This window comes from Rhipicephalus microplus, chromosome 3, assembly GCF_043290135.1.
Source record: "Rhipicephalus microplus isolate Deutch F79 chromosome 3, USDA_Rmic, whole genome shotgun sequence".
Classification (NCBI taxonomy): Eukaryota; Metazoa; Arthropoda; class Arachnida; order Ixodida; family Ixodidae; genus Rhipicephalus; species Rhipicephalus microplus.
Window position 1 is genome coordinate 218,959,732 of NC_134702.1, and position 17,279 is coordinate 218,977,010.

The 17,279-nt window shown below is 46.6% G+C and overlaps 1 protein-coding gene across 1 annotated transcript in view; it reads right to left on the reverse strand.

The window, feature by feature from the left end:
* Window positions 1-17,279, reverse strand: part of LOC142803137 (uncharacterized) — a 52,857-nt gene that overhangs the window by 17,970 nt on the left and 17,608 nt on the right. The window contains exons 3-4 of the mRNA XM_075888239.1: window positions 2,926-3,144; window positions 91-294 (exon numbers count right to left, since the gene is read on the reverse strand). Coding sequence (XP_075744354.1) covers window positions 91-294; window positions 2,926-3,144 — 423 coding nt within the window. The remainder of the gene's footprint in view (window positions 1-90; window positions 295-2,925; window positions 3,145-17,279) is intronic.

A 17,279-nucleotide genomic window follows, 5' to 3' on the forward strand; every position in this document is an offset into this window, starting at 1 on the left:
CGTTAGTTCAGGTCGCCTTTCAACGCAATCAGTTATCAGCCAACAAGCCTGGGCCCGTTTCTTTCGACACAAAAATGGTTCCTGGCTTACCTGCCGGGAAGGGAGATGTCGTGGAAGTACTAGGCGTAGGCTTCGTTGTCGTGCCGCTCGTCGTCGTCGTAGTTGGGGTTGTCGTAGTCGTGGAAGTACTAGGCGTAGGCTTCGCTGTCGTCGTAGTTGTGGTGGTCGTAGTCGTCATTGCGGTTGTTGTCGTAGTCGAGGTTCTCGAAGTTGTCGTGGTAGACGTTGGCGCACCTGCGACAACGCGCAAAGCGAGGCATGAATAGTGCGTGCCTCGTCTAGTACATGGCACTTTTATTGCTAGACGTACCCCATGATGCCAAAGTCTGCCACTGACTACGTTGTTGTTATAACACCAAAATGTGTGCTATCTCGACCTTGTGCCATTACTGACTGCCAAAAACAATACGCAAACGTTTGTGCGCAAAGCTGTTTCACCAATCCTTACATCACAATATATAGCTATATAATGTAATGATACGTAAATTAGTCCAATGGTAACAAGCAGCTGCAGCTGCCTGAAACGTTATGCATTGTTACATTTTTTCTAACTAGCACAGCAAGTCGAAACGGGTAAGGAGTTGTTTTGGGGAAAGCAAAAGTTAGTAAATATCAACGTGACAGAAACGTGATTTCACTTCTTAAGCCTAATTACTTTCTCAGAGGGGATCACGTTCAAATTCACTTGAGTAGTATTGCTTTCACTAAAGCTCTTTAAGCAAGCCTGTGAACGTAGGCTTCTAAATCTCTTAGCGAGTTGATGTTCTTTGTTTTTTTAAAATAAAAAAGGAGTGTGCTACATTGTGTCGACAGAGAATGACAGCGTGGGCAAGCCATACTATGGCGTGCACAATAAAGCCTTAGCTTTAAGTTGCAGACAGTTGTAGTTGAGGCGAGCACGGCCGTCAGCTAGTTCCTGACTACATCTTAGCACTAACCCGTCACGTAATCAAACCTCTCGTGTATTCTCGGCTTCAAAGATGGTAATGCTAGAACTATTACTAGGAGTATATTTTTCTATGCACCTTCCATTCCGCAGCTCTAGCGCTATTGATGGACAAGCTGCTTGCAGTCAACTGAAGTACGCATGCCCTATTTCCATTCACCGTCCCCTTCTTGTACTTCTTCTTCTTGTACTTACCCCAAACATGCGTTCTTTTTCTGAAGATACGCCTTCAGCTGGCGTATTCTGAGCCACTGCTGTTTTATTTACGAGTAGCGTAGTCAAATTTTTATAGGTGATTGGGTGGGGGAGGGAGGGCTCGAGGTGTACTTTATGCTTAGTCGTGTGTGCGTTTGCATATGTGGATGTGCAAGTTTTAAACTTTTCAAGGAAACTTTCCCAGCCAATCCTGGCTTCGTCATTGATATATGTATTTCGACTGTAGAAGGATGATGCCATTGGGTGCACTCAGTTGAACAGTTGATTTGATTTGTGGGGTTTAACGTCCCAAAACCACCATATCAATTGAACAGTTTAATGCTTGAATACGCGCCTCTGCAGTCCTGAATAGCACTAAATTTGGTTCGACGTCTCACTTATAGGGCTTTTGTCGTTGATTAAATTTACGATTTAGACGTCTTTGAGTACATAATCTATTCAATAACTTTGATTTTTTAAATGATTGCATACGCTGTCGCGTTCGCAGTAAAAGACAGAACATTTATATCAACCTTCAGAAACGTTCTACCTCTTAGAAAAAAAAAACTGTTTTGATCGCTGTTGCAGCCTTGGGGGAGGGCAGTGGGCTATTCACCTCCCCTTTCACCTTCAAAAAAAAAAGAACTTTACTGACGTGGTAATGTACTTGTCAGTGACTTCTTATGATTCTTCAATTTTTTTGTCCTATGTGCCGTTGGAATTCTGAAAATAAGGCATCGCTACAGTTTCTCACTCTGTGACTACATTCTGCTGATTGTTTGCATCAGATGCTCTACAGGCTGTCTGAAGCTACTGGCAGGAAAATGTAGTAATGAAGCCACAGAACCAACATTCTCAATCTCAGTGGTCTATACAAATTGCATTTGTGTGATGCCACTCGCTAAGAAATGATTTCTTGTAAGAGCAAGTTGCTTCTTGTTACAAAATACGAGATGCCAAAGCATGGGAATAGGTACGTTGGCGTCCATTGTTGGTCGAACATTTCCTTGGAAGGTCACAACGAGCTACCGCAGTGGTTAGACGAAAAATTTTGTAGCAGCTTTGCAAGAACAATTAAGTGCAGTGGGTTGTGTCGATAGCTTTCATACACGTGTATCTATAAGGCGTCTTTCGAGGGTGAGTTCTAAATTTGTGGCAATGGAAAATTTCTGCAAAATATTGGGGTAGCCGTTCTGTCAACACAGCTAACTATGAGTTTAAGTCAACCAGGGAGCGGGGATTCATCGCCATTTGGGAAATGAGGCTTCGCATTCGGGACTACCCGAGTAGTCATCTGGTAATTTCCTCTGAAGTGTTCCTAAGCGTCAGGTACTATAATCCACCAATGCGAGTGATGTTATTATTACAAAAAAAACGTTGGAGCAAATACAATTTTCAAAGTTTACTACTGAACAAGTTGTTTACTTAACGATGATCATTTGTTACTGAGCTGACCGACGCAATTTAGAATATTTGGCCATACAATGCTTTCTTATAACCGTCGCAGAACACTTGCATATTGCTTGAAAGTGTTAGTACGTTTTCGTGAATCCCTCAGCGCCCATGCTTTAAGAAGTGCTGTGAGAAGTCTAGCATGCGAGCTTAGTTACCATTGTCAGAACAACCACTCGCATTCTTGACAAGAAATATTGCAGGATAAAACTATTTTAGATCGGCAGAACGCCCTCCCAGTAGTGAATGCCTTTCCTTGTCAAGGAACCCACCTGTGGTTGGCTGGGTTGTTACTGGCAGACGCGTGGACGTAGGAGTTGTGGGGGCGGGTCGCGGTGGCGATGAAGTCGTTGCCGGTACAGTCGATGCCCGTGTGATGGCCATTGATGGCAGGGGTTGCTTGCCACTGATTACGAGCTGATACGTCGGCTCCTTCGTGGCATCCGTGTAGCGGCCACCACCCCCACCGCCGCCGCCATCGTGGTCCTCGTCTGCGTACCCGTCGAGAAGATGAAAAGGGGGATGCATATGTCGTTGGTTTGCTGTGGCGAGTGTTTTAGCGTTCGCTTAACAGGCGTGCACTCCAAACCCACACACACACAAACCTGTATATATATATATATATATATATATATATATATATATATATATATATATATATATATATATATATATATATATATATATATATATATATATATATATATATATATATATATATATATATATATAAACATAAATTATATATATATATATATATATATATATATATATATATATATATATATATTACCGCGAGTGTGTGCCAGTGGTGAGGACAACGAAGCAGCACGAGTGTGCTTGGCCGAGGGCAAAAGACGAAGTTGCTGCAGTCTGTTTCCTGTGATCGATGATAAAGCGTATTTGTTTGAGGCACTTTGCGTGCTCGTAAATCACGCGTCGTCACACTGGTGGAGGTGCGGGGTACGTCTTCATGCTTGGCACCCCTTCGCGAACCCGACATTCGAGCCCAGAATCGCTACCACCCGTCGACACACAATTCCACCGTTTCAGCCGCCATCTGCGAGGCCTGACTCCAGAGCTCAATTTCTTGCCAGAAACTGATAGCAATCGCTTGCCTCCTTTAGCCACCATGGCTATGCAGCTCAATCGCACTGGACACTTCAGAATCCCATCATTCCTGACTGCTTTCATGGTGAGACCTATGAAGACGCACAAGATTGGCTGGACCAGTTTGAACGCTGAGCGAAGTACGACCAGTGAGCCTCCCCAGAAGACAAGCTCTTGAATGTGTACTTCTACCTGAAAGACAACGCCCAGACATGTTACATCAACAGGGAAGACAATAAAGTTGTGTTCTCTCTCTCTCAACAGGGAAAGAAGCATGGCTACGTGGGACGATTTCCGCAACCAGCTGATTGACACCTTTACTAGTCTTGATAGAAAGGAGAATGTGCAACGTTTCTTAGAAGCTCAAATTCAAATCGCTATGTTCGCCGAGGACATGACCCGTCTTTTCGGCCGGGCCGGTCCCGAGATGCCGGAAGACAGGAAGCTGCGGCATCTAATGCGAGGCGTGAAGGAGCAACTGTTTGCTGGGCTAGTGAGAAATCCACCAACCACAGTAGTTGAGTTCACGAAAGAAGCCACAGCTATTGAACGGGCCATACAGCAACAGTACCGCCAGCAGAACCCGGTCAGCGTTGGAGCGAGTAGCCATTGTTACCACTGCGGCGAGCCTCTGCGACAACGACAGGCCACTGCGGGAGGACCTCCGGGATATTTTGAGCGAGGAGCTTCGGCAGCTAGGTTTATTTCCAGCAACTGAACCAACACCGGCATTGTCTTTTGTCGCTGATGTTGTCAGAAATGAGGTCCGTCAGGCTCTCTCTTTATCCGGCTATAATGAAGTGCGACGACATTTTACTTATGCTGATGCAGTCCGACGCCCCGTCGTCGCGCCTTCGGCACAGCGGACTCAAATTACTGGACCACCACCAACCCTGCAAACACAGCCGCTCTCAGCGCCGAGGACTTTCCCAACCGCACCGATCTCTCCGACAAGGCGAATGCCGCTTAGCCAAAATGTGAAGCCCACAACGTGGTTCAATAGTGAGTCCCCGTTTACCTATCAGCGTTGCAAAACCGATTTGTGGCGTACCGCTGAGCGTTGACCGGTATGCTTTCATTGTGGCGAAGCCAAGCACGTTTACAGAGTTTGCCGTTATCACGACGTTCAGTACTCGACATTTTCTCGCTACCATGATTACGCTACGTACGACGATCGACGCACGAACAGCGACACTCCTATGAACACACCGCCGCAGAATCCACTGAGGCCCGGGTCACAATCTCCATCTCCGGTGCGGGGCACTTCACCTATTCACCGCAGTTTGGTCGACGTCACCAGGAGCAGGTCCCCTAGCCCGTGACGGGGAAACTAGACGCAGCGACCTCGGGGTGTGGGGTTGCCACTAATCGAGCTTCCGAACAGCCCCCATTGCAGGCATATGAAAGCCCGAAGCCACCGATACCGAAGACACTGACAGCAACGACTAATCCGACAAATGGAACAACTGCCGACGTAACCAACGTTATCAGCGCTGACCTCGTCGTTCACATAGACGGCCACCAACTGACGGCTCTTGTGGACACCGGCTCCCACTTTTCTATAAGCCGGCAGCTAGCCGACAGACTAAAGAAGGTGAAGATGCAATGGCAGGGACCCAATATAAGAACTGCAGGAGGTCAGTTGATGACACCGGTTGGAAAGTGCACGGCCCGACTCTTCATCGGTGGTTCCCCCTTTGTCGCCACCCTCGTCATTCTTCACGAGTGCTGTGAACAGCTCATAATGGAAATGGATTTCTTGCACGAATACGGGGTTGTGATTGACATACGTGACAGAAGCGTAATGTTCACTATAAGCTCGGAGACTGCCACAGATCAGAAACACCAGCCACCTCGCTTCCGTATTGCCGATGACGACGTCATACTGCCACCACGAAGTTGTTCCCTCGTATCCGTGCACTGTGACAAGTTACAAAACAGTACTGGCATCGCTGAACACATCAAGGAGCTCGCATTCACTAGAGGCATTTCTGTTTCCAGGCCAGGGCTGGCATCACTGTTATTGAGGGATGCGCTGAACTCTTATTGACAAATATCAGCAGAGAATGCCGACACATAGTTAAAGGCCCGGCTATTGTCTATTTCAACGAACTCTCGCAAAGAGAAGATTGTCATTTAGTGGAGGAAGCAGCAGCATCTACTATCACTGCACCGACACCTGTTGACGTTGGTCCAATGCTATCTCCCATTGAGCGAGACCGCCTTCTCACGCTGATCAACAAGTTCCACGGCTGCTTCTCATCCACATCAAGAGTTGGTCAAACGACACTGATGGAACACCACATCATCACGGATTCCGATGCCAGACCCATCCGGCAAAATCCTTATCGAGTCGCCCCAAAGGAGCGTGAGGCAATTCAAAAACAGGTGAAAACGATGCTAGAAGATAGTGTTATTTGGCCATATAACAGTCCTTGGGCATCACCTGTAGTACTCGTGAGAAAGAAGGATGGCAGCTTGCGTTTCTGCGTCGCCTACCGTAAGCTCAATCGGATCACAAAGAAGGACGTCTACCCTTTGCCGCGTATTGATGATTTATTGGATAGAATACGAAACGCACGCTACTTTTCGTCTATGGTCTTGAAAAGCAGCTACTGGCAAATTGAAGTGGATGAGAGAGATCGTGAGAAGACCGCCTTTGTTACACCCAATGAACATTATGAACTTCAGGTACTTCCTTTCGGTTTGTGTTCGGCGCCAGCAACATTCCAGCGTCTCATGAACACGGTTCTGTCGGGACTTAAGTGGCAAACCGGCTTGGTGTACCTCGACGACGTGATTGTTTTTTCGGCGACTTTCGAGGAACACTTACAAAAACTCGAAGCAGTTTTTGAATCAATACGCTTGGCCGGTCTTACTCTAAACCCTGAAAAGTGCCACGTCGGCTTCCACGAACTTCAATTTCTCGGTCACGTCGTGAGCAAAAAAGGGCTCCGATCAGACCCAGATAAAATTGCCGCCATGGCGAACTTCCCGACGCCATCAGACAAAAAATTTGTGCAACGTTTCTTTGACGCCATCAGACAAAAAATTAGTGCGACGTTTTTTAAGACTCTGTGCCTATTACCGGCGGATTATTGCTAATTTTGCGCACATCGCATGGCCATTGACACAGCTTACTGGAGAAGATACCCCCTTCACATGGGGCGAAGACCAACAGCAGGCGTTTCACGAGCTTCGTCAGCGCAAGCAAACACTCTCTGTGCTGGCCCAATTCGATGAAGGCGTGCCAGCAATACTTTATACAGACGCTAGTAATGTGGGTCTTGGAGCAGTGCTCGTACAGTCGAAGGACAACAACGAAAACGCGATCGCCTACGCCAGCAGAACTCTGTTTCGAGTGGAAGCTAATTACACTACGACGGAAAAATAATGTCTTGCAATGGTATGGGCAGTCCAGAAGTATCGTCCTCTTTTGTACGGCCGCCCATTCACCGTTATCAGCGATCCCCACTCTCTCTGTTGGTTAGTCAACTTGAAAGATCCGTCTGACCGTCTTGCAAGATTTAGTCCTTGGCTCCAAGAATTTGACTTCACTGTTGGCTACTAGACGGGAAAACGACACACCAATGCCGACTGTTTTTCTCGGTCTCCTGTTAAGATGGCATCCCCGGACAACGATGATGACGACACGGCCTTTCAAGGAGTTGTGGACACTGCCACTTTTTCTCAACAGCGGCGTGACGATGCTGAACTGCTACCACTCATAAATTACCTACAAAGGCGAACGAATAGCGTGCCGAAGTTATTTGGGAGAGGGCGGCCATCGTACTGCTTGCGAAATGACGTTCTTTATAAGAGGAACTTTTCACCCACTGGCAGCAGCTACTTGCTCATTGTTTCTTCTTCACTTCGTCGTGAGGTACCGCAAGCCTGCCACGACGAACCTACCGCTGGTCACTTGAGTTACGCTAGAACATTGGCGAAGATAAGGCAGAGCTATTATTGGCCAAAACTTGCCGAAGTTGTCAAAACTTACGCGCAGGCATGTCTAGATTGCCAGCGCCGCAAGCCATCATCCATCAAACCAGCTGGGCCCCTTACCAAAGTCTGCCACTGGAAACAGGTGCATAATCGTCACCACGGATTACCTGACCCAATACGCAGAGACAGGCGCTCTGCCACGAGCAACGGCAGCTGAAGCGGCGCAATTTTTCATCAAAGCCATCGTCTTAAGACACAATGCTCCCGCAAAAGTCATCACCGATGGAGGTATTACATTCATAGCCGAGCTTTGGACACCATTTTTCGACTAAATAGTACAGCTCACAGGAAGACAACGGCGTATCATCCCCAGACTAACGGGCTCACCGAACGCCTCAACAAGACCCTGGTTGACATGATAAGCATGTAAGTAGATGTAGAGCGCAAGAACTGGGACGTCATTTTGCCCTACGTCACGTTCACGTACAACACGGCTCGTCAGGAGACCACTCGGAAGACACCCTTCAGTCTCCTTTATGGACGCGAGGTTACAACAACGTTAGGCGCAATGCTCATAAAAAAATGACAAGTAATGATAACAGGAAGAACATAGTGTCAGTCCCATATGCGCACAAGATGCGCAATGCTCATAAAAAATGACAAGTAATGATAACAGGAAGAACATAGTGTCAGTTCTATATGCGCACAAGATTGCCCATAACTTAAAAAACGTAGGTAATCGCTATGGCCTAGAACTAGTTTCTTCGGCACCCAACAAGCTTAGTAAAATATGTTCCAAACTAGACCGTAAAGTTTTCATAGCAGTAAAAACTAATGCTGGTAGTTGTACGGTAAATCACACAACAAAGTTTGTTAAGTGTTGCCTATCAGTCGTGTATTGCTTGCCGCTAACGTGTGGAAAGGTATACATCGGCCAGACGGGTCGATGTTTGAACACCCGACTTTTAGTACACAAGCGATCGTTAAGAACTGACATTCATTCTCACATAAAGAGACACTGTTCCCAGTGTGGCTGCTCACCAATGTTCAGTGACACGACCGTAGTCTTCCGTCATGGAAACCAACTAACCAGAGAAATTGTCGAAGCCTTCCACATTAAAAAAAGAAAAGAAGGATGCATTAGTCAGTCATCGGTTTCGTTAAGTGACCGAGAAGCCAGCTACCTCGAAGGACTTAATTGAGATCAGTGTTTGCATGTGTCATACTCTCCTTTTTGTCGTTTCAAAATTTTGTTTCAAACACGTGTGAATTCCCGCAAAATTTTTTTGTTTTTTTATTTGATGTTACCCAGGGCTGTTTTTAGTTATGTCATCTTAAAGTGTAAGCGTAACTGCCGTGTACTATCGCTTGAGTCTGCACAAAAGCTTCTGTTGGCAATGATTCAATGTTCGTAGTTCTTTTCTGTGTCGCTAGGGTTATGGGTTATATATGATGTGCTGCTTCTGAAATAAAATTAGTTGCGAGTGTAGCGAGTGTCGTGTGTTCTTGTCCTCTTCGTCCCCGTGAAAATTGCGCTACTACACCATATGGTTAAATGAGTTTTTATCCTTGTTTTTTTATTCTAGGTGAATACGAGCTCTTACTAATCTATGAACATTGCATCTGGTCTTGCCAAGTACCTTTACATCCCGTACAATGCCCGGGGGGGGGGGGGGATACAGAATGAAGTATATTTCATTTTTAGTTTCGCTATTAGGACTTCGCGACGTTCACGCATGGTACGTTAGCCCGTATTCTAAAGAAGTATTCAAGACCCGTACAATATGACGTTCTGTAAACTCTATGAGTAACTCCCATCTGGCATTTTAAAGGTGATGTGTTGTGTTGCGAGACACTAAATACCACACTTCAGGAGAGAAAGGAAGTAGTATCCCATTTTGCATGAGTTTCAGCAAATTATTGTAATTTTTGTGTAAATACATACTTCATTAGGGTGGTCAAGTTTCACTTTTACAGAAAAAGAAAAAAAATCAGGAGCTCTTGATTTTCGCACTTTTACTTTTCATGCCATTCATTGGAGAATAAAATTGGCAGATCCCACGTACAGTGGGAATCGATGATATGCAAAGCATGAATAAGAAATGTTGGTATGTCACTTTAAAATCAGCCCAACGTTACGAGGTGGAGGTAAATGATTCCGTACATGACTACCGTGTTATGATTATCATGTTTGGATGCGTCGTTTGCCATCATCATCTATTCGCGTCACACGATACTAAACTTAGTACACGTTGGGCTAGCGAAACGGCCACGATCACGCTAACGAGCGTGGTATGTTGTCAGGTTCTTACATGACACGCGTGCCAATATTATCAAGTTTGCACCAGTTATATATTTCGTCATCCATCGACGCCACGTAACACAAATGTTGGTATATTTGGAGCTAGCAAAATGGCCGCGAGCGCATCATGAAATGCCTAGTATACTCCAATGTAGCGCTGACACGTGCGCACGCTGGGCACAGCGACGCAACGTCAGCAAAACACGAGCGCTGCTTAGTCTCAAGCCAGTAAGGTCCCTAGATGAAACAAGTTTCCAAGGTAGCGACACCCTCCCTTTTCCTCCTCGCTTATTTGCCTGAAGCGCCCCCTAGAAGGTTCAAAACTTTGATCCAAAAGCGTATGTTTGGGTTATGTTGCTACGGCGAATAGATCTAAATGAAACAAAATGGAACGAAATAATACGTAGAATAAACAGTTACCTTTATGAACATAAACGGCACAACACAAGAGCGAGCGGGATGTGCGTTACTCAACCGGCAACGTTGTGCAGTTCTATACTTTACACCACCAGCCATGGCGTCTCGCGTAGTACATTTTAGTTCCACGGCCGCGGTATTTCGTCCAGTTCTAACTAGTCCACTTCTCCGATTGTGTTTTGTTCGTGTTGTGACACTGTGAACGTGCTTCTTGCTGGATCCTGTAAGTGGCCACAGGACGTGACGTTGTGACGATTGATTACAACCGGCTTGTGCACACGCAAGAAAAAAAAAACTACGACCAGACTGGCACGAACACTCGTCCAGCAGCACTGCAATGACGTTTTTTTTTTAAATGTGCCCATTTGGACAATCGTGATGCCAAGTGATTCTAATGCGGTGCTGGGAACTTCCTGAAAAGTGAGAGTTCTGCTGGTGAGGTGTCTCGAAGCAGCGCGTTTCGGCTCAAGCGGGAACTGGTCAAGAGTGAAATATTTCTGAAGGTGCGTTGATTACAACCTACAGCTGCTCTGTATACGTGCATACCTACATGTATTTGTACCAACTGGCATGCACTAGACACGCATTAGACGCGCGCCTGGCGTTTCAATAAAAACCGACAAGTGAACTCGCTTTGCAGATCCGCGTCGACATACGTTGACGGAGTTGCACGGAAACATTCGCGTGAAATGGTTCATAGTTGCACTTCATGGTGCGCTTCATCTCGGAAAGCACGAGGTAAGTTGAAGAGAGCGAAACCATTTTCTGTTGTTTACGGCAACGCAGCATTGCTGAAAAACGCAGATGTTGCATTGAACGAGCATGGCGAAACAATCTTGGTCGACTTAGTGCACATCGAAATGCTCCTCCTCTTTAGTTTATGTTCTGGCTACGATTTTGTCTTCTGGTCACGGCGAGAATCCGGCTGGAGCCATATGCGCATGCGTACTCGTTTTGAACCTTTTGCGTAATAATAAATAACACCACCAGCCATTTGCAATATCACGAGCAAGTAATGCACCAATTACAGACGCGGATGGCAGAGAAAAAGAGGAGTAATCGAGAGAGTGAGGAAAACGGTTCGAGAACAATGAGTGACGCTACCTTGTCTCATCTAGGGACCTTATCAAGCCAGGCGCGACCAGCGTCCGTCGGCGGGGCCCGACGGCAGCCGGCGCGAAATGAGACATGCTGCATTTCGTGCCGAAGCGTTGCCCAGACAACACGGCGTTTCCCTCTTTTCATGACGAAGTGGCACTGGACGTGCTGAAACGCGCATGCGTCAAAGCAACGTAGCGCAACGCGCGCCTGCAAGTGTATGGCAGGACCGACGCCTGGCGTGGCAACGCCAGCGTGACGCGACGAAATGAACGCCGGCGAGCACGCGCACCACGTCACATCGAAAAGTATTGGTGCCTTCACTGTGACATGTAGTCATGTTCTCACTTGACATGCCTCTCATGATTATCATATTTGCACCAGTCACATACCTTCGTCATTCATTGGCGTTACGTAATACCAAATTTGGCATATTGGAAGGTATCGGAATGGCCGCGAGCGCATTAGTGTGGCATGCAGTCATGTTGTTACATGACACGCATGTCGTGATTATGATGTTTGGAAGTGCCATTTACCTATGTCAGGCGCTCATGTCGCGTAACATTCACTTTTGTGCATGTGAAGCTAGCAAAACGGCTGCAAGCGCATCATGAGCGTGGCATGTACTCGTGTTTTTACATGCACGCATCTCATGATTATCATGTTCATCAGTCGCATACGTTCACCATCCATTCACGTACCATTATACCAAGTTTGATATATGCGAAACTAGAAAAATGGCCGCGAGCACATCATGAGCGTGGCAAGTAGTCATGTTGTTACATGACACGCATGTCACAATTTTCATGTGAGAATCTGCCGCTTGTTTGCGTCATGCAATCATGTCATACCTTACAAGTTTCGCAACATGTCATGTGAATGAAACCCACCGCAAGAGCAGTAAGCCCATGAAATATAAATCAAGACATCCATGACATACATATGATTATTTTCATGTTATGTCTAGTTATATATGCTCGTCATATAGTCATAATGTGCCATACCAAGTTTCGCAACGATACCGTTATCGAAACGACCAGGAGAGCTAAAAGTCGTAGGCGGCTAGAAAGATAGACAGATAGATACGCTCAATATAGCCGAAGGTCGCTAAAAATGCTTCGCAATATAAAAAAAAAACACCCCCTCTCGTTGAAACCCACGCTGCCTTCATTGCAAATGAGCGACCGCTCAGAATGAACATGGCGGCCCGTCAAGTATGGCAGCTGTTTTTTGGCAGTTGTAAGCAACCATGACCGAAGTTGTCACCATCCTAAAACACGGGGACGCGCGCACATGAAGGTGCCCTAGTTGACCAAACGACGCTTGGCTAAAACTGAAGACATGCGTTCTGCTCCGCTAACATTCAGCGCTTGAGCGGAATGGTGGACGGAGCACAGAATAGGCCATTGTAAAGTGCACACGCTTGCAGTTTACAAGGGGACAGCGAACAAAGCAGTGACATTTCCAGACACAATGCTTAAGAGAGCAAAAGTGAAAGCCAATGCTCTGAAGGGCTAACAACTCGGCCTATGTTCTGACGAAATGCAGAAGAACGTTGTAAGGCATTTGCATAGGTGACGCCTTGGCACATCCCTGATGACGGCATGTGGCGTAGTCGTGGTGCATGTAATACTGCTTTGGCGACGCCGAATTTCCGATTGCTCACGAGACACATCAGGTTATCGCCTTACGTTTTCCAAACATCTGCCTTAGCTTACTCAGAACACCCATGAAAGATCTAGGCCAATTCTCAATCTGCAAAGAACGTTCGTCCACGTTTTGATAAATACCTATTTAGCTGGTCCGAAATATTTTGTAGTATCACAATCACTGTTGTAGGACACATCTCTGCTTTGAGCATAGTTATAAAACAGCGGCAAGAATGCGGTCATAGGGCATGAGGAAAACGATGTGTTTTCGCAAGTGCATTGCCTTCACCCTGCCTCGCACGCACGCACACACACACGCACACACACACACACACACACGCGCGCGCGCGCGCGCGCGCTGGTATGTCGCTGAACTCACCCCTACTTGCCGCCGCTGTCAACAGGAAGAAAATAAGAGAGATTATGCCGAGGTAGAACAGGCAGCTAAGGCACGCACCACCAGCAGCGGGTCCTTTCGAATCACTGCAGTGATGAAGAAGTATAAGATCTTATTAGCGTAGTGTCTGCTACATCTTAAGACTGCCACTTAGTAACATGTTTTTAACGAAGCCATCCAGATGTTCTTTTACCTGCCTACAAATTGCTGATTGCGTTCAAAACAGTACGCACAAAATCCGGCGTGTGACGTCACGACACATAAACATACGAGTAATAAAGTCGCGCGTAGTGTGACTACATAAGAGCGTTGAAAATAAAAGAAAACGAAGTGACCGTTAGTTTGAATCTTGCGCTTACTGTAGCAACACTGCTTTGAAACCGGAGGAAGTGCATGCCACGGGCACTCAGTTATTTCCGTTCTTCGAGTTCCAACATCTCTTTTCAACAAACTTTCGATGACGTTAATGCTTGAGACAAGCATATGCGGCTTCGCCAGTAGGACTAGAATCTTGTTCGGGATATTCGCAAACTCAGTGCGTCAGTTGCGCTCTACCTTTCGTTTCGATTTATCAACTTCTCGCTTGTGGTGGTAGTCTAGATGCTTACCATCTGCAGTGAAGTCTCTCATATTGTCTCCTTTTCAGATTTAGTGACGAAGGTGGTAAAGAAGGGCTGGTTTGTGGCGCAAGCGCACGCTTGCGAAGGCGATGGCAGCCACACTCGCACAACGCGTATTTCAGTCCATGTTTTTGCAGATTTTACGCCGACTCTTCGCGAACACTATGTTGTGCCCGGCAGCTCTCAAGCATTTCTATTCCCCATTTTTCGATAGCTGCACACACTGTGGGGAGAAGTCTTCGGACATCTACCACATGGTGTGGGCCCGCCCTCGCAACCCCACTGTGCCCCCTATCCCCAAACCTACCTGGGAGTAGTGCCAGGCAACCCTGCTTGGTTGTTCAAGATTTCAGGCACAAAAAGCCTTGGTTCGACGAGTCCACGCAGCAGCCGACGCCGAAGGGGTCCCGTACAAGGAATCCCCACCTACTAGTTGTGGGTGCCGTCCTCTTATGAGGCGGTTGCTGCATGCCTCCCTTGTTTCTTTCGACGCAAAAAGTTTGGTCTGTCTGTCTGTCTGTCTGTCTGTCTGTCTGTCTGTCTGTTTGTCTGTCTGTAAATGTGTCTGTACATTTGTCTGTACATTTGTATCCTTGTCCACCATCACCGCGAACCGGGTACTGTAAACAGCACCACCCGATACCCCGAACAGCCGACCCCATCCACAGCGCCCACCAATGTTGCTCAAGCATCAGCGTTCATACGTGTGCAATTGTCAATTAAAAAGGAATCATTGCGCATATCTGAGGCACCATAACCACACGTATATATTCTGCATGTTCGTGTTTTACTAGAAAAGGCATACATAAGTAATTCTAAGGACCGTAGCGTTTATCACACTGCGCTGACCATGCAACGCTTGCACGAAGAAGGGAGTGTTTCCAACGCTTTTCTAAGACGACACGGCACCTACCCGTCGCCTTGCGTTCTGCACCTTATCACCTCCAAGACAAGTGCGCGGGCCACACGCTCTATTTTCTAAATAAAACTGCCAGATGGCGCTCATGTTCCATGTGTGACGTGGCTTGATGCGCTCGTTCGCCTCCACTGTACGTTCGAGGCACTCTAATGAGCGCCTCCGGAATACCATTCACCGATTTCCTTGCGCAGAACATCAAATCAATGTTTTGTTCACACTCTCCACACACATGACTAGCGTCTTTCGACGACATCTGTAGATTATATGTAGATACGGGGCCAATTTTTTTTCCTTTTTTTAGATGCGGAGCATCTAATACTCGAGGCTTGTAGTGCGGCGCCGTCCGCAAGCTTCCTCCTCCTTCTTCCACCATCTGTGCATCCCTTTCTCCTCTACACACCGCGCGCGCTTCACTCCTCCACCATCTGTGCACCCTTCCTCCTCTACACACCGCGTGCGCTTCTCCTCTTCACGAGCATTCGCTAGCTGTATAATGTAGCGCGCATGCGCCGTCACGCTTCGAGAACATCGGCAGCTGACGCGCGCGCATGCGCCGTTGCGCTTCGAGAACATCGGCAGTTGACGCGCGCGCATGCGCCGTTGCGCTTCTCCCCCTTCTCGAACATTCGACAGCTGACAGTGCATGCGCCGTCGCGCTGTATATATACTCAAGGTCGGCGCTCGCTCGCTCAGTTGCCGCTCGTCGGTTGGTTTGTACGGCGCGTCGACGTCTGAGGTCGCAATGATCGACGTCTCTTCGACCAGCGCCGGCCAAAGTGTTGGCGGAACCGCAACCAAGTCGTCGTCCAACCCCTTCGCCTACGTGTCGTACGTGTTCACTCATTTAACACCCCTCCTACAACCACGTTAACCAATTTAGCCAGCGACCCAAGTAAGTCGTAATTTAACACCCCATTTCACAACCACGTTAACCAATTTAGCCATCGACTCAAGTAATTCGCACTTTAACACCCCGTTAACCAATTATATGCTCCGCATCCTCCTCAGTGTTCCCCCGAGGGAAGCTGCGGGCAATTTTTTTTTCAAGTAAACATTTTTACCACCACCACCATCAATACTTCACAATTCCTTTTATTCGCACCATTTTTAATATTGTTTCTTTATCTTAACGTGCGATTTAAAGTTTGGTACGATTAATTTAGGCCCACATTGACCAATTGATTGCAAGCGTGGTCACGCCACCGGAGCTCTAGGGATGGACAAGTCGGGTGCGTATAGAGCTAACACTTTAACACCGTCTTCCTGTGTACTTTAGGAAGCTGTGCGTGAGCAATAAAATACATATTGAGTTGTTCACTCCAGATGGCTCTGGCGCTGCAGCAGTCCTGTGCGAATGGATAAGATTATATTGACTTGGCATTCCAGGGTCGCTGGAAGCTTAGCCTTTTTGGTGGCACGGTACTGCGTTGGCCGGCTGCGATTGTTTTAGTGGTCCTACTTCAACATAGGTGACGAAGCAGTTCTCTGCCTGCGCGTCTTTTATGGCCCACAGAGAAAAAAGCTTTTTGGTTTACGGGGCGAGTGAAGTAGGATCAGTTTTTTTAGCAGAAATATCAAATCAATAAACAATCGATGAGACATTATTGTTATGCGTGCGAAAGCGTATTGTATCAACAAAAAGCATATAACTGGTGCAGGGTTCAACTTACTCGGGCGAATAAGGAGCTGAAACAAAAGTAGGAGTTTGTTGAAGGTGAAAGAGAAAAGCGATAAAGCTGGTTTTTTTTCAAGCACAGCTATAACTCACAATACCAAAACAGCAATACAGCTTGTTATCTACGTAAATAACACATAAATGGGCTAAAAATTCAGTTGCGTTTTTAGGAGATGGACTAATGAAAATGACTGGCAGAAAAAGGTTGAGATATTTGTAGTAGAAAAAAAGAAAGCCTTGATTTTGATATTTTATGAAAAACAAATACGTTGCAACCACAAAATCATGTGTTATGTTAACGTTTGAACAAATCTGTGGTCACGTACGCCTGATTTTAAAATTTGAGGTAGGTTTATGTTTCAAAATATATCTGTACTGCCACAAAATTAAACGCTACGTGACAAAACGCGAATTCTATTGGCGGTCAATTTAAAACGACACTCCGAAGCTTAAATTTCCTTGCTTTGAACTCGCTATCTGAGATAACGGTTCCA